This window comes from Nothobranchius furzeri, chromosome 14 (genome assembly GCF_043380555.1).
Source record: "Nothobranchius furzeri strain GRZ-AD chromosome 14, NfurGRZ-RIMD1, whole genome shotgun sequence".
Taxonomy (NCBI): Eukaryota; Metazoa; Chordata; class Actinopteri; order Cyprinodontiformes; family Nothobranchiidae; genus Nothobranchius; species Nothobranchius furzeri.
This window is the reverse complement of record NC_091754.1, coordinates 38,934,511-38,961,785: the sequence shown is the minus strand read 5'-3', so window position 1 is coordinate 38,961,785 and position 27,275 is coordinate 38,934,511. Positions and strand designations below refer to the sequence as shown.

General features: G+C 47.3%; 1 protein-coding gene across 1 annotated transcript in view; it reads right to left on the bottom strand.

Moving 5' to 3' along the window:
* vwa8 (von Willebrand factor A domain containing 8) overlaps positions 1 to 26,735 on the bottom strand; it is a 132,688-nt gene extending 105,953 nt beyond the window's left edge. Inside the window, exons 1-16 of the mRNA XM_054746534.2 lie at positions 26,376 to 26,735; positions 24,507 to 24,584; positions 24,307 to 24,437; positions 17,017 to 17,127; positions 15,878 to 16,045; positions 15,553 to 15,717; positions 15,371 to 15,420; positions 15,189 to 15,297; positions 15,014 to 15,118; positions 14,818 to 14,940; positions 10,907 to 11,041; positions 10,701 to 10,778; positions 10,438 to 10,598; positions 10,243 to 10,356; positions 3,140 to 3,326; positions 2,986 to 3,063 (exon numbers count right to left, since the gene is read on the bottom strand). Coding sequence (XP_054602509.1) covers positions 2,986 to 3,063; positions 3,140 to 3,326; positions 10,243 to 10,356; positions 10,438 to 10,598; positions 10,701 to 10,778; positions 10,907 to 11,041; positions 14,818 to 14,940; positions 15,014 to 15,118; positions 15,189 to 15,297; positions 15,371 to 15,420; positions 15,553 to 15,717; positions 15,878 to 16,045; positions 17,017 to 17,127; positions 24,307 to 24,437; positions 24,507 to 24,584; positions 26,376 to 26,511 — 1,929 coding nt within the window. The 5' untranslated portion in view covers positions 26,512 to 26,735. The remainder of the gene's footprint in view (positions 1 to 2,985; positions 3,064 to 3,139; positions 3,327 to 10,242; positions 10,357 to 10,437; positions 10,599 to 10,700; positions 10,779 to 10,906; positions 11,042 to 14,817; positions 14,941 to 15,013; positions 15,119 to 15,188; positions 15,298 to 15,370; positions 15,421 to 15,552; positions 15,718 to 15,877; positions 16,046 to 17,016; positions 17,128 to 24,306; positions 24,438 to 24,506; positions 24,585 to 26,375) is intronic.
* Positions 26,736 to 27,275: the final 540 nt, after the last annotated feature.

Below are 27,275 nucleotides of genomic sequence, written 5' to 3'. Positions count from 1 at the left end.
CTCCACATGATTTGGAGGAAGAGATGTTTTTTTAGCAGTGGTTTAACCTGAGCATGCTTGAGAGAGGTGGGAAATGTACCGGATGTCAGTGATGCGTTGATCACATGTGTGACTGCTGCGGCTACTGTAGGAGCAATAGCTTGGAGCAGCTTAGTCGGAATGGGGTCAAGTGGGCATGTAGTAGGGCGGCTGCATGTGAGAAGCTTGGACACACAGTTCTCAGTGAGAGGGGAAAAAAAGAGGAAAATGAAGCAGTAGGGCTTGAGATGGTTGGGCTAGAAGGAGTTTGTGGTAGTGAATGTTCAGGAGTGGCCAGTTGAGTAAACTGTTTGCTTATAGCTGCCACTTTGTCAGTGAAGAATGAGACAAAGGTGTCAGCTGATAGATTGTTGGTTGGAGGTGGAGAAGGAGAAGGAGAGTTGAGCAGAGTTTTGAATGTTGAAAAGAGTTTCTGAGTCAGTAGAGCTGAGAATTTTGTCAGTGTAGAAAGCTTTCTTTGCATCAGTGATGCTGGCAGAGAATGAGGACAGTAATTCATGAAATTTCAATTGATCACCAGGATCTTTTGTTTTGCACCATTTCCGTTCCGCAGCTCTGAGATTGGTGTGTAGAGACCGGAGGGTATCATTTAGCCAAGGGTGCGACTGAGAGAATCTAGCAGGTCTAGTGGCTAAAGGGCACAAGTTGTTAAGACAAGAGCAGAGTGTGGAGCAGAGTGACTCGGTGGCATCATTCATTTCATAAGCAGAGAATGTGCTGGGAGATGGAAGAGTGGAGGCAACACGAGAGGAGAAGTAGTTGGGTGCCAGAATGTGGAGGTTGCGGTGGAATGAGACCACTGGGGAGTAAGCAGTGGACCTCCATTGTAAAGTCGTGCTGAAATGGATGAAGTAATGATCGGAAAGATGCAGCGGTGTGACAGAGATTGTGTCTATGGCACAGTTTCTGGTGAAAATGAGGTCAAGTGCTTTTCCAGCTTTGTGACTTGGAGGACTTTGTACTAGTTTTAGATCAAATGACGACATTAGTGACAGGAAGCCTGATGAGCTGGGATTGTCCAGGTGAATATTCATGTCTCCAAGGGCCATTGTGGGACAGTCGTGCTCAGGAATGGAGGAGAGCAGGGTGTCGAGTTCATCAAGAAAGTCGCTGAGTTGACCTGGTTGTCGATATATGACAACCAAAAATAATTTTTTCGGTAGTTACCTGGATGGCATGGTATTCAAAGGAGTTGTATTTAGTGATGGGTAGCAACTGACTGTAAATCCATTTGTTGGAAATTAACATGCCCGTTCCACCACCTCGGCCAGATGCACGAGAAGTGTGGGAGAAAGTGTGGTTAATGAGAGCAGATGGGGTAGCATTGTCACATGGTTTGATCCAGGTCTCAGTGAGAACCAGTGCATCGAGTGACAGGTGGTTTGCATATGCGGTAATAAAGTCTGCTTTGTTTACAGCTGATTGGCAGTTCCCATAGACAGGTGGATGTCTTCGGGGGGAGTTGGTTTTAGTGAGCGGAGGTTTTGAAGGTTGCAAAAGCGGTTTGCTGTGTGTGACCTTCCTCTGAAGCCAGTGATGACAGGTAATGGCACATTTTGCAAGGTGTCGATGGAGCAGCGTCTGGGTTGAGTTTGTTTGCTCTGTGGACACGCGCAGGTAGACATGTCAGTCTCTACCCCGGAGGGGCTGAGACACAAGGGCTGACGTTTCCGCTGATGCTTCAGTTATGCCACCAAACTTATGCTGTGCTACTAATTGGAAACAGGTGTTCATGCAGCAGCTGATTGCAATGGTCGAGACCTAGATCACCTGATGAGTGTTTTCAGGGAGGGGAGAAACAGCTCGTTCACAGCCCCTGATTGCACTTATTGTTTTCACTTGGCCCAAACCGGAGCTACTAGTCAACAGGATTACCCACAGATGCGTTTCCTTCTCTTTTCCCAATGGAAGATAGTGCAAAGCAAAAGTTTAAAAGGACAAAAACAAGCACTAACACACACTCAAGGCCCTTCGGTGCAGATTCAAGTTTTGATGGTATGATGTCATTTCCTGTCATGTTTACAAATATTAATGCACATTATACAGATTTGTTAACTTTATTAATACTGAGAGACAATTTCAAACCATCAGTGTTCATTTTGGTATTTCCCAATAATTATAATAGTTATAAATATAGTTGTATTGATCCAAAGTGTGAAATGTAATTTTGTAATTACTTACTGTTTCAAGTAGGTGTAAAAATTTCCTTTAGAGGAGTTGAAAATTATTGCATGAGAAGAAATAAGACATTTTGGCCGAATAACAAAAAACTAAATTCAACAAATTGGACAACTTAATTGTGATTGAAAACATAAAGTATTTCAGTAAAAAGACTAAAAGTAAATAAAAAATTATTGTGTAAATTACCACTGGTGGCTATTGGACCCTCCTATGGAGAAAGCTTGCATACAGAAGCGTGTGTACACGTGATTCTCCTCCACATAGTGTTCTCACAAGTTTGGACTCAAGTGTTTTCTGACACATTACCTTGCATTGTGGTTGGCATTAAATGCACCATAAATTAATCACTACCGTATCTTTTTCGGTTTATCTATCATTATGTTGTTTGGCACTGTGATATCTTGGTTCTGTTGTATTTTTGCCTCAACATCTCATTTTGCAGGTCTCAAAGTGGGTTCTTGTACCTCCTGTACTGATATTTTTGATAACCCCTCAACACCTCTCTTCATTTCTTCTCCCGCCTTTCTCTTTCAATTCTGCCTCCATGTCCAATGAGATTATTACTAAACCAAAAGTAAATCTAAGAAAGTTTTATGAGACGGGACAGCTGAAACAGTAATGCTCTGCCTGTGAGAGTGAAACAGAAAGACTTGTTTTTGGCACTTAGACAAAAATTCGGATTGCTTTAGTGCCAGACAAGACAAGGAGGAAAAAATTAGGGGAAAAAAAACAAGATGGAAATGGAGGTGCAGCTGACGGACTCACTATGGGGTCACCGGTCTGGCGCAGATGGTGCACAAGGTCCAAAAGTTTCTCTGCAGCTTCTGTTGGAACATTATGAATCTAAAAATGTAAAAGAAAAAGAATGATGAAAAAACCAAAGGAGACAACCTGGTTAGAAGGACAGTGTGGGACTCACCAGTCCCTTTATGAGGTCCATCTCCTCTGATTTGGACATTGGTGAAACTGTGTGGTAAAGGAACATGGTGAGCAGCTCAGGGCCCAGCCACTGCTGACTGCTGCTACTGCTGAGTGATGTGGTACCAATAGCTGGGGGTTCTGCAAGACCCAAAACCCTGAAGGATGGGTGAATGGGGTGGATCGACCTGGAAAAAAAAACACATAACAAACAACAGCTGGTAAGCTGGGAAATATGAAGGGTGCTCAGACCCCCCACCCCCCCACCCCCCACCCTTTAGGGGCACTTCCACAGTCAGAACTCCAGGGTAAATTTATGGTGTCTCCACTTGACCAGGATGGCCAAACGTCCATTTTCCAGGCCACTTTAAGGACCTTTCTGAGCACCTGATCAGAGGTATGTACTCTGTAAGCACAATGGACTTGGTGAGCAGAACCTTTGGGTAACTCACTCTGATTGGTTGCAACTTAGTAGGAAATGATATCAGCAGATCTTGTCCAAAACAACCAGCAGTACCGTGTTTTTATTTAAAACTTTTTAATAAGTTCTTTTGTTTCTTTTCAACCTCCAATTGTTGTTTCTTGCTTATTACACATGTCTATTTAGCAAGAAAAATAACTGGAGATTGAAAAGAAACAGACAAATCAACAAGGAACCAACAGTAGTGAAATTAGAAGAGTTGCTTGAGTAGTACAATGGAAGCAAAAGAAAGTAAGCACTGATCGTGCTTAAAATTGCTCTTACTAAACTCCTGTCACTGGAAAACATGGAGGAATTCACCCACAACGACTTAATTCATGAGGCTTGGTCCCCTCACAAAGCACCGTAAAAAAACGGAGCGTCTGCTGGTCATTGAACACCCCATTTTATTTAGTTATGTTTGTTTATTCATTTAGCAGACGCTTTTATCCAAAGCGACTTACAATTTATAACCTATAGGCCATGTTGTGATCTGTGGGAGAAACCGGAATACCTGGAGGGAACCCACGCATGCATGGGGAGAACACGCTACTCCACACAGAAAGGCCGCCGCTGAATTTCGAACCTGCAACCTTCGTGCTGCGAAGCAACAATGCTAACATTTTACATCACGCAGCTGCTCTCATGCTCTGAATGGATTAAATTATGATACAATAAAACTTTAATGTTACTGTGAATGCTTTTTGGCACTGATCAGTGACACCACTCCCTCCCAAAGCAGTGGCAATATGCTGATGTGTTTGCAAAATCCTCAGAGGGCTAAATTTGTATCTCACCTCTCAATTACCCCCACCCCGAATTTAACTTGAAGTTTCGACAATGGACGCCTTTTGACTTTGTGGGGGTTGGCTCAGTATAAATGATGGCTGAATGTGTATTCCTCTTCCATCAATCCACAGAGGCACTAATCATTACGCAGGCAAAAGCAGCAGATGAAGCAGCAGTCAGGCACACCAGCGGAAATGACAGACACGCCAGTGCAAGTGATAGGAGAGGGAAGAATGAAACAAGGAAATAGAAGACAATGCCCACAAAATCTTTGAATTTATTGTGAATACAGTGAGAAATAAGGAAAGACCCCACTGGTGGCTGGTCTGAGGCTACAATATAAACCGACTCACCAAAAGTAGACAAAAGAAGATTGGAAAAATGTTGCCTGGCCTGTTGAGTCTCAATTTCTAATGCAACATTCGAAGGGTAGGGTTAGAATTTGGTGTCAACAACATGGAAGCATGGATCCTGTCACGCGCTTCCTCTTTCAACACTCACAATCCTCATCCAGAGGACAATCTACCCACTCCTGCCAGCAGGACTCCACTACCCAGCGTTATGTTTATGTTCATGTTTATTTATTTGACATACACTTTTATCCAAAGCGACTTACAGTTTATAACCTATAGGGCATGTTGTGATCTGTGGGGGAAACCGGAGTACCCGGAAGAAACCCACGCATGCATGGGGAGAACATGCAACTCCACGCAGAAAGGCCGCAGCCGAGTTTCGAACCTGCAACCTTCGTGCTGCGAGGCAACAGTGCTAACCACTGCGCCACCATGCAGTTATCGGCGCCAGACGTCCTGCTCCCGTCACACGATATCTCTAGAAAGGGAAGAGCAGCACAACTCCACCTCACTCAGTCCTCGTTCTCACCAAACCGTGTCCAGAGTTCATCTAACCTGCTGATTCCAAGTAAGTCAGCCTTGTCTCCTTTTTGGAACTGCCATGCGCTCTCGCTGCTGTACGAGTTGCACACTCAAGCTCTTAGATTAAATTGCATGCTGGTCTCGCCCAGCATCAGCCACTCCGCGTTTAGTTTTAAAGACACCCAACACTCAAACTCCCACTAAGTCAGCTCAGCTCCAGCCATACCAAACAGGATGACTGAGTCTAGAATTGACCCAGCAGAGTTTGAAGGCCTGCTGTCACAGGTAGCTCAGATGGGAGCCACCGTAGAACCCCGGCCTCCAAAGTGGATTCAATAGCCACAGTGGTCCTCCAGCTCTCAGCCGCTCAGCGTCAGACCTCCAGAGAACGGGAGCTACCACTGCTCAGCCTCCCTGAAAAATGGGATGGAACCCACAGCTCTCCCGAAGGGATGTTAACTACCCTATCCATGAAGTTTGAGTGCCAACCCACCCGCTACGCCACAGCCTGCTTCCAGGTGCTACTTCCAGGTTCTACTCACCTCCTTACTCACCGGACGAGTCCAGGAGTGGGCTGCCGTACTGTACAACAAGAAATCAGAGGCCTGAAATGACTACGATGTCTCTGTGGCGGAACTGAAGAAGGCGTTTGATCCCCCAAGTGGCAAGATCCTGACAGAGGCCCATCTCCTCCAGCTTCGACAGGGGTGCCAGACTGTAGCCCAGTATACCTCCTGGTTCCAAACCACTGACACCAAGCTAAAGTGGGGTGATGACACTTTGAAAGCTGTCTACCTGCAGACACTCTCACCCCGGATCCCAGACAGGATGATCGGCCAGAAGACCCTTGATGAGTCGGTCGATCTTGCCCATCAGATGGACCTGCACCTCTTCACCCGCAAACCCACCAAACTGCTGCCAGCAGGTGCCTCCGCACATCCTCGCCCAGCTAACACATTGTCCCCTGACAAACCCATGTAGCTAGGACATCTCAACCCTGAGTAAAGGGAGAGACGCAACTGGGAAGGTCTGTGTGCCTACTGTGGAGACACTGGCCACTGACATGTCTCCTGCCCCCTCTGGCCAGGAAATGCCGACTCCAAGCAGACAGCAGCAGACGGGTCCTACTTGGAGTAACCAGAACCGCTTCGACCCACACCCTGCTCCCGGTCACTCTACGTCTAGCCCAGGGACCCGTAGAGTTGGAGACTCTTCTGGACGCTGGAGCTGCCGACTGTTTTATGGATCAACACCTGGCCGTCCGGTTTCACATTCCCCTGACATTCTTAGTCAAGTCATCCCGGTAACGTCCGTGGACAGGACCCCTCTCAAACCATGTCCAGTCCACCAAGAGACAGCCGATTTCCGCATGAGCGCCCACCAACACTCGGACACCCACCAATTCCTCATCATCACTGCTCCCATGTCTCCACTGATCCTGTGACACTCCTGGTTTCTGTGAAACAACCCCCAGATTTCTTGGTCCTCAAGTCGGGTGCTCACCTAGGGTGCTTCTTGCCACACCCATCAAACTCTTCAGCCTATCTCAGGGCCCGACCTTCCCGTTCCTGAGAACGTCGACCTGTCACAGATTCCTTCCAGGTATCATGACCTAACGCCCTAGCTCCTCATCGCCCATACGACCTCGAGATCAAACCTCTGCCCAGCACTGTCCCCCCTCTGGGCCACTTCTTCTCACTGTCTCCAGTAGAGACCCAGGCCATGGATGCCCACATGTCTGAGGCCCTCCTGTGCGGGTTCATCCACCCATCCACCTCACCAGGGGCAGCGGGTTTCTTTTTTGTAAAGAATAAGGAGGGGGACCTTTGACCCTGTATTGATTATCGGGGTCTAAATAAGGTCACGATCAGTGATCGGCACTCACATTTGATGGATATAACTGATTTTGACGTCACAGGGTTATTGATGTAACAGTGTAGGTGTTTGTTTAAACGGAGGGTCATCATCTTTGATCACATTTTAGAGTGGTGAAGAATGACCTCTTTGATCACCCTCCTGTTATCTGTAACTTCCTGAGACAAGATGAAGGTCCAACAATCAGTTGATTAGGTTACCCCGGTCAGCTGGTTCTGACGAATTGTGGGTGGGGGTTTATCTGGGTGTGCTTTCCTAAATAAAAGGAGCTCCAAGGCTTTGCCTGAGTGTGAGAGCAAACTGACCTCCGTCTCTGGTGTGTATTTGATTTCTCTCACCCTTTGCAAAGTATTTGTTGTCGTTTGTTGTTGGCAGGATTACAATTTACCAAATGATCAATCTAATCCCTCTGTGTGTGCTCTGAACTCTCTTTGAGGTAATATGGGAGTAATATAAAAATTACCCAACAACATTCCTTTGATGCCCTGGACGCTTTGTCCCAATCCACTATTTTCACTAAATTGGACCTGCGCAGCACTCACAATCTAGTCAGAATCAAGGAGGGTGATGAATGGAAGACCATCTTCATCACCCCGACAGGTACTGGGAGTACCTGGTGAGGCCTTTTGGCCTATGCAATAGTCCCGCAGTCTTCCAGTGCCTGATCACTGACGTACTGCAAGATATGTTGGGCAGATGGGTCTTCGTCTATCTTGACGATATACTCATTTATTCCTGGCCCTTGAGGGGCATATCACACATGTCCAAGCCATCCTCTCCCGCCTCAAGGAGAACCCGCTCTACTGCAAGTTGGAGAAGTGTGCTTTCCATCAGGAGACCACCTCTTTCCTGGGGTTCATCATCTTGTCCCATGGTCTGTCCATGGACCCCCAGAAAGTCCAGGCAGTGGCCTAATGGCCCCTACCCACTTCTCTCAAACAACTACAAAGCTTCCTGGGATTCTCCAACTTCTACTGCCATTTCATTTGAGGTTTCAGCACCATTTTGGCCCTTCTCACAGCCCTTACCAAGTCCTCCAACCAGACCCGCTCTTTCTGTCTCACCCCAGAGGCCACGCGAGTTTCACACCCTTGTCCACCACTTCACCACCGTTTCCATCTTCATCTACCCAGATCCAGCAAAGCCCTTCATGGTGGAGGTGGATTCCTCGGAAGTAGGAGCAGGGGCCATTCTATCTCAAAGCAGCCCTGACTAAGCTACATCCCTGCACTTACTTCTCCCGTAAATTCTCCTCAACCCAGAGAAATTACAGGGTGGAGGACAGAAAGCTCCTGGCAATCAAATGGGTGCTGGAAAAATGGTGGCAGTGGCTGTTGGGCGTGACAGACCCATTTACCATCTGGACAGACCACCAAAACCTTATCCACATTCAAACCGCCAAACTACTCAATCCCTGCCAAGCCTGTTGGGCACTGTTTCTCTAACATTTTCACTTTCACCTGGCTTACCGCCCCGGCTCAAATAACCTGAAGGCAGATGCCCTCTCTCGCCATTACACTCAGCCCACCTCATCAGAGAACCGCTGCCCATCCTGCCGGCCAAGAGATTCGTGGCTGCCCACCACTGGTCATTGGAGGAAAGCATCTGAGCCGCTATGCCCAACAATCCCGCTCCTGCAGGCACTCCTCCCAACCTGTCGACCGCCTGCCGCCCTGAGGGCACGCCTCTCGCCTCTCTGGTCACCAAGGACGTGCCCACACCCTCCAGTTCCAACAGCATGCCCTCTGGTGGCCCTCTGTGGGCAAGGACATTCAGGAATATGTGGCCACCCATCCCACCTGCGCCTGCTCAGTTTATCCACAGGATCAGGATTACGAAGTCCCAGAATCAACCCCCGACTGGAACTTTACAGCTTCTCCCGGTTCCACACAGACCGTGGTCCCACATTGGTCTAGACTTTGTCACAGGATAACCCCTTGTCCAACTCGAGACCATCCTAACCATTGTCGACAGATTCTCCAAGGCTGTCCATTTACTGGCCCTTCCCGGCCTGCCCACAGCCAAGCAGAAAGCCGAGGTCCTCCTGGAACATGTTGTGCGCCTCCAGAGTTTCCCCCAGGACACTGTTTCAGATCGGGGACCCCAGTTCATGTCCAAATTCTGGAAGGTGCTCTGTCATCTGGTTGGCTAGTAGAAGCCTCTCATCTGGGTACCAACCCAACAGCCAGACAGAGCAGGCAAATCAGCAACTGGACCGATACCTCCAATGCTTTGCCTCCTCCCAACCATCCAGCTGGCCCAAATACCTCCTGTGGGCCGAAATGTCCCACAACTTTCACATCTCCTTGGCCACAGGGCTTAGAGGTGAGAACGAAAAAATAAATGCATGTCAACGGGGCTAAAAACGCCATTTTCTAACCCGCTTTGCCTTAAGCCCTGGATCACACATATGTTGTACTGCAATTTAGATGAAAATTAATGATGGGTGTTTCGACCATGCCTGTCACGTACTTTGAGATTTATCAGCTTGTAAAGTTAGTAATTACAAATCAGAAATCGGCACGTCGCATACGTGACGTCACCACATAATCTCCTCTCCTCTAGTGTAGCTGCTACTTACCACATGAAAAGATTTATGGAGGTTCTTTCCTCCTGTGGGAAGTTTGCAGAACTTACAGCCGTTTTCCCTCAGTTTTCTCCGTGTCTGGTTCGATGACGTCACATTCGTGAAGCGCATTTGTAGTCCTGGATTTATTTTCACACAAAACCTAAAATATCGTTTCACCCTGTTCGAAAATAAACACGTTCTTGGTATCAAAATGTATCTTTAAAATTCACGGACATCATGTGTGAAATCCATGGCACAAAACAAGCGGAATTAGAAAATAGCGTTTTTAGCCCCGTTGACTTGCATTCAGTTTTCCGTTCTTCTGGGGACCCATGGTCCGGAAGTGACTTAGGCTCCCTATAACAATGTGCTACCATGTATATTGCTGCATGTACAAATGAATATAACACTGGAAAAATGTAACGGACAACATTCCTGAATAACTTCTCTTTTGCTGAGCAGATTGGTGCTGCTGTCCTTCTAGCTAGCATGTTGGACTGGCTTGTGTGTGTGTGCACGCGTGCACGTCTGTCTACCTGTCGTGCATTTGTTGGTCACTGAATTGCAGCTTCTCCTTCAGATTCTGGTACCGGTCCCACCTCAGTAGTCTAGTCCCATCATACAGGTCCAATTCTCGGTCATGGAGCAGCCTGGGAGAGAACACACCTGGAATTGAGACAAACAACTGGACTACCAACTTAAAGCATAATCCCAGAAATGATGTGGAGGACCTGGAGAGCACAGCCAGTGTTCCCAAGTTGACCCTGTGGATCCCATCTAGGACCAGCAGTTTGCCCTGGATGGCAGCAGACACCAGCGGGGACGGCCTCCAGGCTGTGTCTCCATTGGGGAGGGTGTATCTTTGCTGGAGAAGGTCCCTGGCTGTCATGTCCTGGATGTAAAACAAGTAGACAAAACAGAAGCTGGTGATGGGGGGATCTCTGATGAAATTGGTTGAAGTGGGGGCTGGACAGTTCAGCTGGTTCCGACTCACCTGGTAGAGCATAACTGGTTCTATGCTGTAACCCAACAGCTCAGCAAACTCTCTAGCAATCACAGACTTTCCACAGCCCTGAAAAGCACGCACGCACGCACGCACGCACACACACACACACACACACACACACACACACACACACACACACACACTTAGGAAGTTCAGCAAAAGTCCTGTCATGTGAAAAGCAGCATGTCTAGTACCTTGGCTCCGATCAGACACATGTCTTTCACCATGTGAGACTGCATCATGTCAGCCAGCAATTGGGCATGGCTTGGCGTGCTGATGAAGGTTCGGCTCCTGTTGGGTCCACGCAGCTTTCTGCTACCCACTGGAACCTGAAGGGGCAGATTATTTATTGACAACTGTCAGTGAGCCTTAACTGGTACATCACAGCCCAGAAACATACATCCCGCTGAGACCAGTCCAGACTCCCAGCACTTTGCAGCTGGAATTAGATTGTGTGTTACACAGAGGAAATCTTAAACTGGTTTTCCAAGGGCACTATTCACAGGAACTTGGACTAATGCAGCTCAGCCCAACCACTTTTTCCACTTCACAGCCTGCAGCCATTTCCTGGTTCTGACAAAAAGCCATAAAGATGAGCAGAATTTCCAACAAAACCAGCATTTTGTACCAAGTTGTGTCTGTGTGGAGCATACAGGTTACGTTACACCAGGGTCTCCAATAGGGATGAGCGAGTACACCACTATCTGTATCTGTATCTGTACTCGGAGTGGGTGTGGCCTAGGACTGAGGTCCCGGCTGCAGAGTTTTGTGTGTAGGGAGAGGCGGGCACTCTTTGTCAGTTACCCAATGAGGATTTTCCTTCAGCGCGATTACAGATATTTACGAGTTTTACTCATTTCATGCTCGTACTCGTCAAAAATGCTTTATCCGTACCGGATACTCGTCTGAAATGAGTATCCGGCACATCCCTAGTCTCCAACACATAGCTCACGAGCTGTTGGTAACTCACGTCGCACTGGAAGCAGCCGGTGAGACATCCTGCCTGACTTGTACTTAACGAAGGACGGCTTTTAAATTTGTTGGCAAGTCTTCCCCACTTTCTGTGAAGTAATCTATAGTTAACTTAGCAAAAGTAAAATAAAAATCTGATTATTGCAAAAATCTTTGTCAAATGTGTTCTACTGGAAATGTGTGGATTAATTGCTCAGGTTGCAGCACGGATCCCCGTTTCTGATCTCAGCAGCTGCAGGTGCAGATGCTGGTGGATTTTTCCTTCTTCCGGGGACCCATGATGCAGACGTGACTTAGGCTGCCTATACTGAGCCAGGATCCTCTGGAGAACTTTTCCTGTTAAAAGGGGGTGTTGTATGGAGTATAATCAGACTTGTTAATGTATGGAATTAAGTCTGGATTATGTTTCTACAAGGTGTTTCTGTGTGTGTGTGTGAAACCAAGCTAAAGGCCTGTTACCTTCTATTATCGTGCGTGCGTGTGTGTGTGCGTGTGTGTGTGTGTGTGTGTGTGTGTGTGTGCGCGTGCGTGCGTGCGTGTCCAGGCAGCCTTCTAGCCCTCTGAACTGTGATGTCGTAAATTAGTGATGTGCCTTCACTCTGCTGATATGGTCAAACGATTCATGTTGTGGATATAACCTGTTTTGACCAGAACAGATGTTGGGAGTAAGCATGTATGTATCCATTATCCTCTGTGGAGTTGGTCAAGATGCTATAAACATATAAATAAGATATCTTGTCCAGCTAATGTTGGAGATGACCAGTTGACCCTGGGCAGAAGAAAAGGGAGGGGTAACCACGTCTCCCTCTGCTGACCAGCTGGAGATGACCATTAAGACTGGGAGAAGAAAAGGTGACATTATGACATCCAAGATTTATGGTCTCTTCGGGGCCGGTGGAGAAGTAACAAGAAGCAGAGGAACACGTGACCAGGAAGTCTGAAGTCTGAAGCAGTAAACAAAGAAATGACTGTGAGGGAGGGGGGACAGAGTGAATAAAAGGAAGATATTGGGTCTGTTTAAGAGTTGAGCTTGATGGGATGAGTGAGAGTCAGTCAGTCATGGACTGAGCTTTTTTGGAGAAAGGCTTTTGAGAGTTTTTAGGTGAATTGGCCTTTGATGGGAAGAGTGTGTGAGGTAGAGAGATGGAAAGAAGGAAGCTTTTGCTTTGAGCTTTTTGTCTGTGATAATCTGACCTAGTGTCATTTTTGGAGAGCTTATTCAGCTCAACTTTGCCATAACTCGGTTTATTGGCAAAGAGTTGTTTCACTTTTGAACCTGCTTTGTCGGGATTTTGTTTGGATTATTATTCTTTTTTCATCTGTGTGAAATAAAACCTAGTTCCTCGGATTCGTGGAATGAAAAAAGGATTTACGAGTGGGGTCTCCTCCTGTCGGTAATCGAGCAAAGGTGAGATGCTGGTTGTAAATGTCGTCCCTAGGTGTAATTGATATGTTTCCTCCATCCTAGGCTACAGGTAAAGTCAGCTGTCTCCTCAGCATCAAAGGAACAGCTGGCAAGGGTCTTAACCTGAAGTGTACGTAAGCTTCATGGACTGAGGGTGCGTTGTGAGTAAACTGAGTCTCCCTTGAGCTGCGTAAAGTTGGTTTTGCCAGAATCAGAGTCTAGGTTAGCGGTGATTGCTAATCAGCTACTACAGAGTGAGGGCATTTCAAAGAGTGGCTGGTGTCACGCCCACACAAATAGAAATACAAGTCAACCCTGAGATATAACATCTGTTGAAGAGTTAGGCTAGCCTGGGAAGATGGTTTGTAACAGGGAGTTTTCCTCTCCACTGTCGCTGCATGCTTGCTTAGTATGAGGATTGCTGTAAAGACTGACACTAGTCAGTGACTCGATGCAACCTGCTGGGTTACTTATATAGGAAACTTGTTACTGATTGGCTTAATGACCTGACCTGTACTGTTTACTGTGTGAAGGTCCTTGAGACGACTCTTGTTGTGATTTGGCACTTTATACATAAAGTTGAATTAAATGTAATGAATAATATTGATGCTGATGTAAAATTCCACCTCCAGTCCACACCCAGACACAATTATTCTCTCTTCTGTCTCTTGAACAGCAGCTGGGATGTTTACGCCCATAAAGTTTTTCTTTTTTGTTCCAACAACACACTCCTCCTCTGGTTTAGACTTTTTCTTTCTTGTGCTCCTTATCTATATTTCTGCGTGCCATTGGTCACTGCAGGGACGAACTCGGTATCAGAAAACTCATGTCTTTTTATTTCTCTCCTCTTGCCTGAGCAGAAGGAAAAAAGGAAAACAGGAAAGAAAGAAAAAAGGAAAACAGGAAAGAAAGAAAGAAAGAAAGAAAGAAAGAAAGAAAGAAAGAAAGAAAGAAAGAAAGAAAGAAAGAAAGAAAGAAAGAAAAGAAAAGAAAAGAAAAGAAAAGAAAAGAAAAGAAAGAAAGAAAGAAAGAAAGAAAGAAAGAAAGAAAGAAAGAAAGAAAGAAAGAAAGAAAGAAAGAAAGAAAGAAAGAAAGAAAGAAAGAAAGAAAGAAAGACTGATCATTTGGGCTACGTTCACACTGCAGGACTTGATGCTCTGTTCAGATTTTGGGAGTAAATCTGATTTGTGTGTGTGGCCGTTCACATGGCGACTGAAATGCAACATCAGACTCTCTCCAGTGTGAACGCTCCGCGGCCTCAAAGCGACCCGCATGTGCAGAAGACAGGAAGTCACTCAGTGGAGAAACCTGGAGCGGCGGAGTTGTGATGTGATCCTGATCCTGTGGATAAACTGTCAGTGAAAACTTTCACACCTGTTAATTCTCCCGTTTTGGGCTGGAAACTGTTTTAAAAACTGTAAACTCTTTTACTGCTTGTTCCCGCCGTCTCCATGAATCATTATTCACTGAAAATGTTCCGGTATTCATTCATTCAGAGAGACCCCCCCCCCCCTCTCTCTCTCTCTCACTGAGACCGGTGAACGCTTCGCTCCAGCAGGACCTGTATCTGTTGCTCCATCGCTCCTCCATGCTAACTATCACTCTGACTCAAACTTTACAGGTCACATGACTCCTAGTCTAGCTAAAATGTACACGGGTCATGACCTCTGACCTGAAACTCAAACTGGATGCTTTGTGAGTCAGTAGTAGTTTTGTCAGAGTTCATACCTGGAAGGTGATGTCCTTCACACCAACCCGCAGCGTGACATCTGCCAGGTCTTCTTCTGTCCTGGACACGTCGACAACGGTACTGACAGCTGACTTCTGCTGGCCATCCAGAAGCTCAAATCTCTGTGGAGTGACATCACACACCTTAGCGAGAACACCCTAAACCAAAGCCACTAACAGGTCCAGGTCCACCTACACTCAACAAGCCCTCCACTGCTGCACACCCATCCTTTCCCACAATGCTCCTGTAGGGGTACAGTCTGTGGAGCAGCTGCTGGGAGGACAGCATGGGGAACATATCCTGCAGCAGAAGACAAACATTAGGACTAGTCTTCCCGCAAGCATCCAGGGCTTTTATCTCTTAGTCTCACCAGAACTTGGAGAGCAGGAACCAAGTTGTCCACAGGAAAGTCTGGGAGGCCAAGGCTGGAGGATTGCTGGGTGCAGAGAGTGGTGGCGAGGGACAGCAGCTGGGACACCCTGACACCAACAACAGCACACTACATTAAAGTCAAGAGACCTGGCAGGCTTTGTCCTCCAATCTTAGAGTTACCTCTCAGCAGCAACGTTTGGTCCTGCAGAGTACAAGATGTCCAACTGCTCCTGGAGACACAAAGGAGATCGCTGTTAAGTCTTCCTGACCTCCTCTCAGCACGAGACAGCATTGAACAGCGTGAAGGTGCGCCTGGGCCGAGTACGCGTTTTTGCATCTGGCTCGGGTTCTGGAGTACTGACCTTGAAAGGGAGATAGTAGATGTCTTTGGCCTGGAAGCGAGAGCGAAGAGGAGGATCCAGTGGGTTACCCTTGTATTTGGGAACAGGAAGACCAAGAGCAATGACCCAAAAGTCCTCGCTCACGCGGACAATCTTCCAGCTGTCCAGTTCCTCTTTGGTGTGCTCCTGACGACCAGAGAACACCTGTTTTTACCACCTGACAGCTTTTATTAAGGTAGTTCGTATGTAAACATTTATGTAATGTAAACAATCATTTTTATGGCAACAGCCTTCCTAAACATGTGAGGACTGTGGAGTCAGCCACACGCCATGAAGTTGCTCTAACCTGCAGCAGCTTGTCATAACGCTCAGCTGACATCAGGAAGCGTCCATCCTCCAGCTGCATCTCTCGGTTCTCCAGGAGGTTGTTGAGGATAGGAAGAACATTCCTCTCTGCCTTCTCCAGCCCCTCCAGGACCAGGACTCGGCCTTGCGTCGCTGCTCTGACAGCACACTAGAGAAAGAACCACAGGTGATGTGATCATCTACGGTCTCTATCCTAACCCACTCACTCATTGCTATTGTAAGAGAATAAAACTTCACAGAAGCATTTCAATGGCGGTTTCTAAATCCGTCTGAACACCACCAGCAGGTGAACCTGTCTTGGCCAAGGACACATCTGAAACAGACGCAGCCTGGGTTGCACCCTGAGCCAAGAGAATGATCTGCACACGTGCACGAGGAGTGTCATCAACAGAATGACTGATCATAAACTTTTCTTGGCCGGGCCGAGGAGAAAGGCACAGCTGTAGAGCTGGAGCCCGCCAAATGAAGCCTACTGCTGCTGCAGATTCTCACTTCTGCTGATGGCGCAGGTGTGAATCTGCAGTTTCAGGGTCTGCAGCTGTCAGACACGTTGGCCCTTCCTGCATTTAACAAAAAAAAGGCAGCAAAAGTTTGAACCACCGTCCCACTAACACATGCTGCTCTGTGGCCCCCTTTGTAAATGGGGGGACCACAAGCCCAGTCTGCCAATCAAGTGGAACTGCCCCTGATGTCCACGAGATACTGCAGAGCCGCGCCAACACAGCCCCTCAACATCCAGAGCCTTAAGGAAATCTGGGTGGATCTCATCCATCCCCGGGGCATGGCCTTTTCTTTCTATGTGCAATTCAGCATGAGAGCCTTTCAGTTCCAGTTTTAAGTTTTAGTTTTGATGTATTTTAATTCTGTGACGCACTTTGACCAGTTCTATACTGTTGTAAGGTGCTAAGTAAATAAAATATTTAAGTACGTTTTTCCTCTTAAAATTAAACCTAAATATACATGTACCAATTAAAAAGTATTGTTATAGGCCCTACTGTTGATATGTGTGCATGTCTGTGCAACACTTTTTGATCAGGAAGTCAAAAAGTGTGTAAACAGGAAGTACAAACTAGGCCTGGTGATGCTTAAAACATGTGGAAAACCCAGAATCCACATTACCTGGTCTACGTAGAAGGCCGTCCCAGAGCGGATCTCTCTCCTCTGCTTTAGGTCCGTTTCTGTGGTGTCCCTGGACAGAGTCAAATACTCCACTTCCCTCTTGGTCAGCTCCTAGTCAAGAAGAAATAATCATTTTTTATATCGCACCCCTCAAGATAAGAATCATGAGACACTTCAAAAGACAAAGGTCTATGCATGTTTTAATATTAAGTGCTCCCAAACTGTTGAAGTTTTCATTTTATTAGGTCTTTCTACTTCTGCCGTGTTCTAAGTGTGTTGTTCCTCATCAAAAGTCCGGCTTTCTCTCTTGTTCTGCCTCGGTCTGCTCAGTTGCCACCTACAGATGAGCTGCGCGCATTGACTGTTAAATAAAGGTTGTGCGACACGAAAAAAAGTTGCACAACACAACAAATTGATGACAAAATGCATTGGCAACGCATTACTTCATCAATTTTTAATGATTTTGTCCATTAATTGCAGCCAAATTTCACCTTTGGAAATCAAATTTGAGCTGGGTGATCAGAGGTCAGAAGTTTAAAGTACATAAAGAGGATAAAGTACGAGGTACATTGGCTCCTAAATACTTGAATTCAGAGGGGCTAAGCTGAAAAGTGATATCAGATTGTTTAATTGCAATACCTAAGGGATTTATCAGGAAACATTCTCTTAGAAAGAGTATCTAGATTTGTGTGTCTGTGTGTGTGTGGGTGTGTGTATCTAGATTTGTGGGGGTGTATCTAGATTTGTGTGTCGTCGTCGTCATCTTTCTCCGCTTATCCGGGTCCGGGTCGCGGGGGCAGCATCCCAGCTAGGGAGCTCCAGACCGTCCTCTCCCCGGCCACCTCCACCAGCTCCTCCGGCAGGACCCCAAGGCGTTCCCGGACCAGATTAGAGATGTTACCTTTCCAACATGTCCTGGGTCGACACGGGGGCCTCCTGCCGGCAGGACATGCCCCCAGGAGGCATCCTGACCAGATGCCCAAACCACCTCAATTGACTCCTTTCGATCCAGAGGAGCAGCGTTTCTACTCCGAGTCCCTCCCGAATGTCCGAGCTCCTCAACCCATCTCTAAGGCTGAGCCCGGCCACCCTACGGAGGAAACTCAATTCGGCCGCTTGTATCCGCAATCTTGTTCTTTCGGTCATTACCCAAAGCTCATGACCATAGGTGAGGATTGGGACGTAGATCGACCGGTAAATCGAGAGCCTGGCTTTCTGACTCAGCTCCCTCTTCACCACGAAAGATCGGCTCAGCGCCCGCATTACTACAGACGCCGAACCTGTCGATCTCCAGATCCCTCCTATCCTCACTCGTGAACAAGACCCCAAGATACTTAAACTCCTCCACTTGAGGTAGGACCTCTCTCCCGACACGGAGTTGGCAAGCCACCCTTTTCTGGTCGAGAACCATGGTCTCAGATTTGGAGGTGCTGATCCTCATCCCAGCCGCTTCACACTCGGCTGCGAACCTACCCAGCAAGAGCTGAAGGTCAGAGCTGGATGAAGCTAGGAGGACCACATCATCCGCAAAAAGCAGAGACGAGATTCTCCTGCCTCCAAACTCGACACACTCCACACCACGGCTGCGCCTAGAAATTCTGTCCATAAAGGTAAGGAACAGAACCGGTGACAAAGGGCAGCCCTGGCGGAGTCCAACCCACACCGGGAACAGGTCCAACTTACTACCGGCTATGCGGACCAAACTCACGCTCCTCTGGTGACTGAATGGCCCTTAACAGAAAGCCACCCACCCCATACTCCTGGAGCGTCCCTCACAGGGTGCCCCAGGGGACATGGTCATAAGCCTTCTCCAAATCCACAAAACACATGTGGATTGGTTGGGCAAACTCCCATGCCCCCTCCATCACCCTTGCAAGGGTATAGAGCTGGTCCACATTTCCACGGCCAGGACGAAAACCACATTGCTCCTCCTCAATCTGAGATTCAACTATCGATCAGACCCTCCTCTCCAGTACCTTGGAGTAGACCTTTCCAGGGAGGCTGAGGAGTGTGATCCCCCTATAGTTGGAACACACCCTCAGGTCACCCTTCTTAAAGATGGGGACCATCACCCCGGTCTTCCACTCCACAGGAACTGCCCCCGATGACCACGCAATGTTGCAGAGAGGTGTCAACCACCACAGCCCTACAAGCGCTACTAAGCGCCTCGTGATTTTTATCTTGAGAGGCGCTATAGAAATTATATTTTCTTCTTCTTCTTCTTCTACAACATCCATAGCCTTGAGATACCCAGGACGAATCTCATCCGCCCCCAGTGCTCCACCGCTGTGTAGTTGTTTGACTACCTCAGCAACTTCTGCCCCCGAGATTGGACAGTCCATCCCCAGGGCTCCCGGCTCTGGTTCCTCCTCTGAATGCGCGTAGGTGGGATTGAGGAGCTCCTCAAAGTATTCCTTCCACCATCCGACTATAGCCCCAGTTGACGTCAGCAGCTCCCCATCCCCACTGTAAACAGTGTGAGCGAGTTGCTGCCTCCCTCTCCTGAGTAGGGATGGGTACCTTTGACATTTGAATCGATCCGGTACTAATTACCGGTACTTAACGGTACCAATTTTCGTTACTTTTGAGTGTTTATTATTTTAATTCTCTTTTATAATTAAATATATATTTTTCTCAATATATAACAATATTTGATAAATATCACGATAAACAACAAACAACTGTTTGTATTTTAACATCGTCCTTGTAGTTTTATAAGCTGATAATTAAACTGAAGCAAACATCTTTACTGTGAACTAAATTTACTGTGTATCTTCATTCCTTTTGCCATCTTTTTTCATTTGATTTTTCCTACTGGGAAGTTAGAATTTCCGAGGAGAACGCGAACGCACCATTAGCTGATAACAATGGTAGCAATGGAAGCTAACATATCAAGCTAACGATATCTTAAAACAGTTTATTTAGCTGCTGGAGCAGATTAAAACGATATTTCACACTTAGATCGTCACTGGTTTCGTCTTCACCCGTCACATTTAGTAAAGTGAAGCCAAACTTTAGAGCGCGTTCATGTTGTTCTAGTCGGAAATTCGGAGTTCCGAGGAGAAAGCGAACGCACCATTAGCGAAACGGAAGCTAACATATCAAGCTAATTATATTTACCTACCGGAGCAGATTAAGATGAGGATGTCTCACTTAGATAGTTGTCGCTGGTTTCATCAGCCAGTTACCCATCACATTTAGTGAAGTGGACCCACGCTTTAGCCTGCGTTCTCTCTACCATGCTGCTCTGTTTACAACTGGTTCACAGCAAGCGACGACAAAACGCTCTTGCGCATGCGCAGCTGTCTTGGCAAGTTCTCGTTATGAAGGACGGGTACCGAAACGAGGCACCGTTTGAAATGACGCAAATCGGTGCTCGGTCGGTACTATGGAATTCGGTCGGTACCTTAAAAAGTACCGAATTCGGTACCCATCCCTACTCCTAAGGCGCCGGACAGTTTGCCAGAACCTCTTTGGAGCCGATCGATAGTCTTCCTCCATGGCCTCACCAAACTCCCCCCATGCCCGAGATTTTGCCTCGGCAACTGCCACTGCTGCACCCCTCTTGGCTATCCAGTAACTGTCTGCTGCCTCCGGAGACCCACAGACCAGCCATGCCCTGTAAGCCTCCTTCTTCAGCCTGACGGCTCCCCGAACCTCTGGTGTCCACCAGCGGGTACGGGGGTTACCACCACGACTGGCACCGGCCACCATGCGACCACAGCTAGCAACAGCCGCCTCAACAATCGCAGAGTGGAACAAGGCCCACTCGGAGTCAATGTCTCCCACTGCTCTCGGGACGCGGTCAAAGCTCTGCCGGAGGTGGGAGTTGAAGACCATCTTGACAGGTTCTTCTGCCAGGCGTTCCCAGCAGACCCTCACTATGCGTTTGGGTCTGCCAGGTCTATGCGGCATCTTCCCCTGCCATCTGATCCAACTCACCACCAGGTGGTGATCAGTTGACAGCTCCGCTCGTCTCTTCACTCGGGTGTCCAAAACATAAGGCCGCAGGTCAAATGATATGACTACAAACTCTATCATCAACCTGCGACCTAGGCTGCCCTGGTACCAAGTGTACTGATGGGCATCCTTATGTTTGAACATGGTCTTTGTTATGGCCAAACTGCGGCTTGCACAGAAGTCCAATAACGAAACACCACTCGAGTTCAGATCAGGCGGGCCATTCCTCCCAATCACACCCCTCCAGGTCATGCTGTCATTACCCACGTGAGCATTGAATTTCCCCAGCAGGACAATCAACAGTCAGGACCCGTTCCCCGACCCGAAGGCGCAGGGAAGCTACCCTCTGTCCCCCGAGGTAAACCCCAACAGACAGGCAGAGAGTCTTGGGGTTAACAAAAAGCCAACCCCAGCGCTCCGCCTCTCACCCAGAGCAACTCCAGCAAAGGAGAGTGTCCAACCCCTCTCAAGGACTTGGGTTCCAGAGCCAATGCTATGTGTCAAGGTGAGTCCGACTATATCTAGCCGGTACCGCCCAACCTCTGCCACAAGCTCCTGCTCCTTCCCCACCAGCGAGGTGACGTTCCATGTCCCAAAAACCAGTTTCCTTGTCTGGGGATCGGACCGCCAAGGCTCTCGCCTCGGTCCGCCACCCGATCCACACTGCACCGGACCCTTCATGTTCCTCCTGCGGGTGATGGGTCCACAATTGGATGAGCCCATGTATCCGGTTCGGGCTGGGCCCGGTCGGGCCCCATGGGCGAAAGGCCGGCCACCAGGCGCTCGCTCACGGGCCCCAACCCCAGGCCTGGCTCCAGGGTGGGACCCCGGTAACCCTCCGGGCTGGGTACTCCAAATCCTTGATAGTTCATCCATGAAAGATCCTCTGATTTGTGTGTGTATCTAGATTTGTGTGGGCGTATCTAGATTTGTGTGTGTGTGTGTGTGTGTGTGTGTGTGTGTGTGTGTGTGTGTGTGTGTGTGTGTGTGTGTGTGTGTGTGTGTATCTAGATTTGTGTGTGTGTTTGGTATCTAGATTTGTGCGTGTGTATCTAGATTAGAGCATGTGTATCTAGATTTGTGTGTGTATCTAGATTTGAGCGTGTGTATCTAAATTTGTGCATTTGTATCTAGATTTGTGCGTTTGTATCTAGATTTGTGCGTTTGTATCTAGATTTGTGCGTTTGTATCTAGATTTGTGCGTTTGTATCTAGTTTTGTGTGTGCATCTAGATTTGAGCGTTTGTATCTAGATTTGTGCGTTTGTATCTAGATTTGTGCGTTTGTATCTAGATTTGTGCGTTTGTATCTAGATTTGTGCGTTTGTATCTAGATTTGTGTGTTTGTATCTAGTTTTGTGTGTGTATCCAGTTTTGTGTGTGCATCTAGATTTGAGCGTGTGTATCTAGATTTGTGCGTTTGTATCTAGATTCGTGCGGTTGTATCTAGATTCGTGCGTTTGTATCTAGATTTGTGCGTGTATATCTAGATTTGTGCGTGTATATCTAGATTTGTGCGTGTATCTAGATTTGTGCGTGTGTATCTAGATTTGTGCGTGTGTATCTAGATTTGTGCGTGTGTATCTAGATTTGTGCGTGTGTATCTAGATTTGTGTGTGTGTGTGTGTGTGTGTGTGTGTGTGTGTGTAGATTTGTACGAGTGTATCTAGATGTGTGTGTGTGTGTGTGTGTGTGTGTGTGTGTGTGTGTGTGTGTGTGTGTGTGTGTGTGTGTGTGTGTGTGTGTGTGTGTGTGTGTGTGTGTGTGTGTGTGTGTCTAGATTTATACGAGTGTATCTAGATTTGTGTGTGAGTGTGTGTGTGTGTATCTGGATTTGTGCGTGCATATCTAGATTTGTGCGTGTGTAACTAAAGATTTGTTTGTGTGTGTGTGTGTGTGTGTGTGTGTGTGTGTGTGTGTGTGTATCTAGATACACACTCACAAATCTAGATACATACACACACACACACAAATCTAGATATATATACACACACACTGGTGTGGTGAAAACTGTCCTCCACATTAGACCCATCCCAGAGGTGAGCTGCAGACACGGCCGCACTCGGGAACAATTTGGAGGTTTAACCGCCCAATCTAACCCCTTAAAGCTGAGTGTCAAGCAGAGAAACACTGGGAGTCATTTTTTAAAGACTTTGGTCTGACTTGACCAGGATTTTAAGTCCGATCTCCCAGTCCCAGGGCGGACACTCTACTAGGCCACTGAGTTGGTTAACAGGTGACCAGAAGTAGCTGAAACTGTTAACCAAAAAGGTAAAAACCCTTCTACTCTGTGTGTTAGACAAGAACAGAAGACCAGTGGTACAAGTGGCAGTAATGTGGCGCACTCATGTCGTTTATACAAAAGATTACACAATGGCAGTAAAAAGGGGGTATGGGGGTGGTCTCGGTGCCGTCACAAACTTTGTTTTAGCTTGGATGTAACTTGCTTTTTATTGCCATCGAAGGCGTGCTCATTAAGTTTTCTTGACAAGCTGCGCCTCAATGAGGCAGTTCTACACCGCAGTCATCAAGTCCATCCTCACCTCTTCAATCACCGTGTGGTACGCTGGAGCCACCATGTTTATATATAAACATTCTTTATTTTAAAAAAAGACTACAAATCAGACACTGCTACTTTCCACATGCCAGATTCATAGTGGTTTTCTCGATGTTTAATGATCCCTCTGGAAGAAGGAGATGAGGCTTTCTAGAGAACGGTTCTCCTCTTCTCTGTGTCTGGTTTGACATCAATAGGTGAGACAAACATTTGTAGTCCTACACGTCTTTACACACAAAACCTAAAATAATGTTTGCTTCTGTTCAAACATTAACGCTTTCCTGGCATGAAAATGTGTTTTTAAAATTCATAGACAACATATTAAATCCATGGCACATACCAAACAGAAAATAACATTCATCCGCTCATTGACTCCCAGCCTTTTTTTGGCAGTTGTGACGCTCACACATGAGCGTCAGTTCGGTCTCTTCCAGGACCGGAACTTGGTTTCACACACCGGTCAGATTTGTTTTCGGTTCCGAGGCGACTCTTTTTTCAGACCTCCTCCCCGGCGGTCAGACTGGGACCGAGGCGACACTACGGACTGATTGCCCAGCTGAAATTACGCCTACACCTCTGATCTGTAGGAGACTATTTTCATGTTCAGCCTGCGTGAAACACTAAAACAACAAGTAAAAATGGTTTCTCGGTCAACTTGCTCTGTAAATGGAAGGAAGTTCTGAACAGAAACTCTTTAGATAGCCGTGTTCGTGTTTAGATAACATGACCTATTCTCCTGGATAATCGAAGCGTTGTGAATAAAGCAAGCACTCACAAGGTACTGCATGGCTATGGATCGCCTCAGCGGTCCCGGAGGTCCAATGAGGAACACATCTTGGCCCAGAAGATCTTTCTGCATGATCCATCTGAGGTGCTGGGCCACGGTCTGTGGCAGCGAGTCTGAAACTAGAAAACCCAGTTTCAAGAACAACGCGCCAGGAATCATTAAAGACTCACATTCAGAGGACTACATACGGTGTTTCAGTGGAACGAGTTCTGGGTTCTGGGAGGGTTTCAGTTTGTAACGGACGTCCCCTATCTCCACCGTGTCACCTGTTGAAGCAAAAGACAGTCCAGTCATGAGGCTATTGGTAGGAAAACTGCTGCCTGGGTCACAAACCTACCCCTGAATGTTCTCAACTTTGGGCCAGCTCTGATCCCAGTGTAAGCACAAGTTGTAAACGGGTGAGGGGGCTTCTGTTAGCCAGAGAGAACCAGCTGCTGCACTCGCTGGTTTCCTTACTTCCAGCATTAATCAGCCAACAGGCAGGATAAGACATATCTGACATTTCCTGCCTAAAGCCCCTTTGGGTTAAATTAAATGTTCTCCTCGGGTCTGAAACAGCTCCATCAGGCAGCTGTTTCAGACGCATCATTAAAGAGCAAGTCACCCCCTACCAGTATTACTCTGCTCCCACTTCATGTTTGAAAAATGCAACAAATGCTGTTGCCTGGCAGACCGAGAGGGCGGAGCCGCTACAAAATACACACACAGGATCACAACAACATTGTGACATCACAATGTACCAGCTAACATCATAATGTACCTCTTGGCTAATTGCGGTGGGAGATTTAAATTCATGCAGTGCTGAGTTTATACCCGACGACGGCACAACACTGACAGTTTTAGGCACAGTGTTGAAATTTTAACTAAGATGCACTAAGGTGCAAAACCATTGACTACACGTGTCTGCAGCACGATTAGAATAGTTTATATAGTTTATCAGCAAAAAAATGTTGATTTGGGGGTAAAAGGATTTTTGCCATCTTCCTCTTTACCACCGTCTAACCACCCGTCCTGCAGCTCCACCTCAAACACAGCTCGCTGCTGCAACAACGCTGTGCCACCTGAAGGCAACAAAACGTTTTTCCATGCCACAAGAACCACTGTTTAAGGCTCCCCGGGGATGGCTCCTGCTCCCAAGCGGATTTGTGGAAAAACGCTGGCAAATGGGTCAAAATGTTTTCCGTCATCCCAGAGGCCATACAAGATTTTAATAACTATAATTTTGTCTTGGGTGAAGATTTTAAGCTTCTCTCTAAAGTGTGGAGGTGTTTATGTATCGGGGATGTCGCCCACACACTCTTGTGAATGTGTGCGTCACATATTGATAGCAGGCCTTATTGTGTTTGTTTTTGCCACCCACCCACTCGAGCACAAAGATGACAAAGATTTCACCAAAGAGCTTCCTATTAGACACTCGTTTATACGGTTTATCAGCAAGGAACATGGTGTGAGGGTGACTTGCTCTTTAAAGGGAAACACAATAGGTCTGTAGCCTCTCCAGCAACAGTGGGCCCTTGGGCACAGGGCAAACGGAAGATTTCAGGGGAACAGAATTTGTCACAATCCAGCACGTTTTAGTTTTACCTCCGCTTCAACACACCTGATTTCAATCAGCAGGTGATTAACAGGCTTCTGCAGAGCCTGATGAGCTGCGGGTGACTCAACCACCGAATCAAGTGTGTTGGAGCAGAGAAACCACTGAAACGTGCTCGATACCATATTAAAAATACAGAACTGTAGTATAATTATTGGCAAAAATATAGTGTTTGTCGTGAATCTGTGGTTTGAGGTAAACTATGCGAGAAATGTCCTGTTTACAGAAAAATAACCATCAGGTAAACGTACAACAAGCAGTGACATAACTTCCAGAGGTCAGGTGAACAGTCTGTGACGTAGTTATCTATACACGCATGCGCATTTCCCCAAAGTAGCACATTTCGAAATTCCAGAATTGGAATTGCATAACCCTTGTGTACGCTGCTTCCGCCCGGAAGTCACAACACCGGCGCGCGCTCCCCACGCTGGGATTGCTACTACACCTGCTAGTGTGATCTCACCTGAGGACGAGGTGCTGAGGAGTTGGATCCCATGTCCCCTCCGAACCCAGCTGTCTCGTAACCCCAAACAGCCCAGAATATTCCGGACCCTCCGAACCGCCACACGTGGGCCGGGCCTCAGCAGACTAGGGTGCATTCCTGAACGGGTATCTCAGGTACTGAACTAGAACGGTTCCGTTCGGGTCGGACTTTTCTCCTTACAACGGCCCAATCCCAATACCCGCCCTGCGGTCTTCAGCAGAGCGCACCTGGAGAAAGTGTGCAGGCTTCTTGTGCGTGGTGCACGTGTGTGCCAACTTGAGGAGCAGGGTCCAGCCAGCCTCGGGCGTCTCTGCTTGGGCTACAAAAGCGCCTAAGGGACGGGTTACTGGGGGTTACTGTAGCGTTCACCAACCAATCACAGTGTTATGTTCCCTGCCGCGCCGCCGCGGCGAGATAGCTGCCACAGCATTCATTTAATAGTTTTAAAGAGATGGTAATGACTCCAACTGGTTCTTTCTGTTTCGAGTCTTTATTCCGGGTTACTGTTGACCGCAGCCCACGCCTCAACTCCAGGACAAACCACGTTAACGACCTCCGTTCAAACGGTTCAAACCGGCTCGTTTTCTCTCCACACAACTGAACCGGAACTCTCCGCGCAACCGGAAAAGAACGCCCCTTCAACATAAAAGTCGCACCCTTCATCACCTTATTCTGCCTTTGCCAGGAACATATTTATATGTCGATGGGAACAACTGATTTCCCTCTTTCCTATTCACTCTCTCTTTCTTTGCATTTTTCAATCACAATTCTATTTTGCTTATTTTAAATATGTTTTTGATCATTTTTAAAATCTTTTTTATATTTGAATTAAGTAAAATATTTGGGGCACATTTTAAGAAGTGACCTCTGTGATGACGA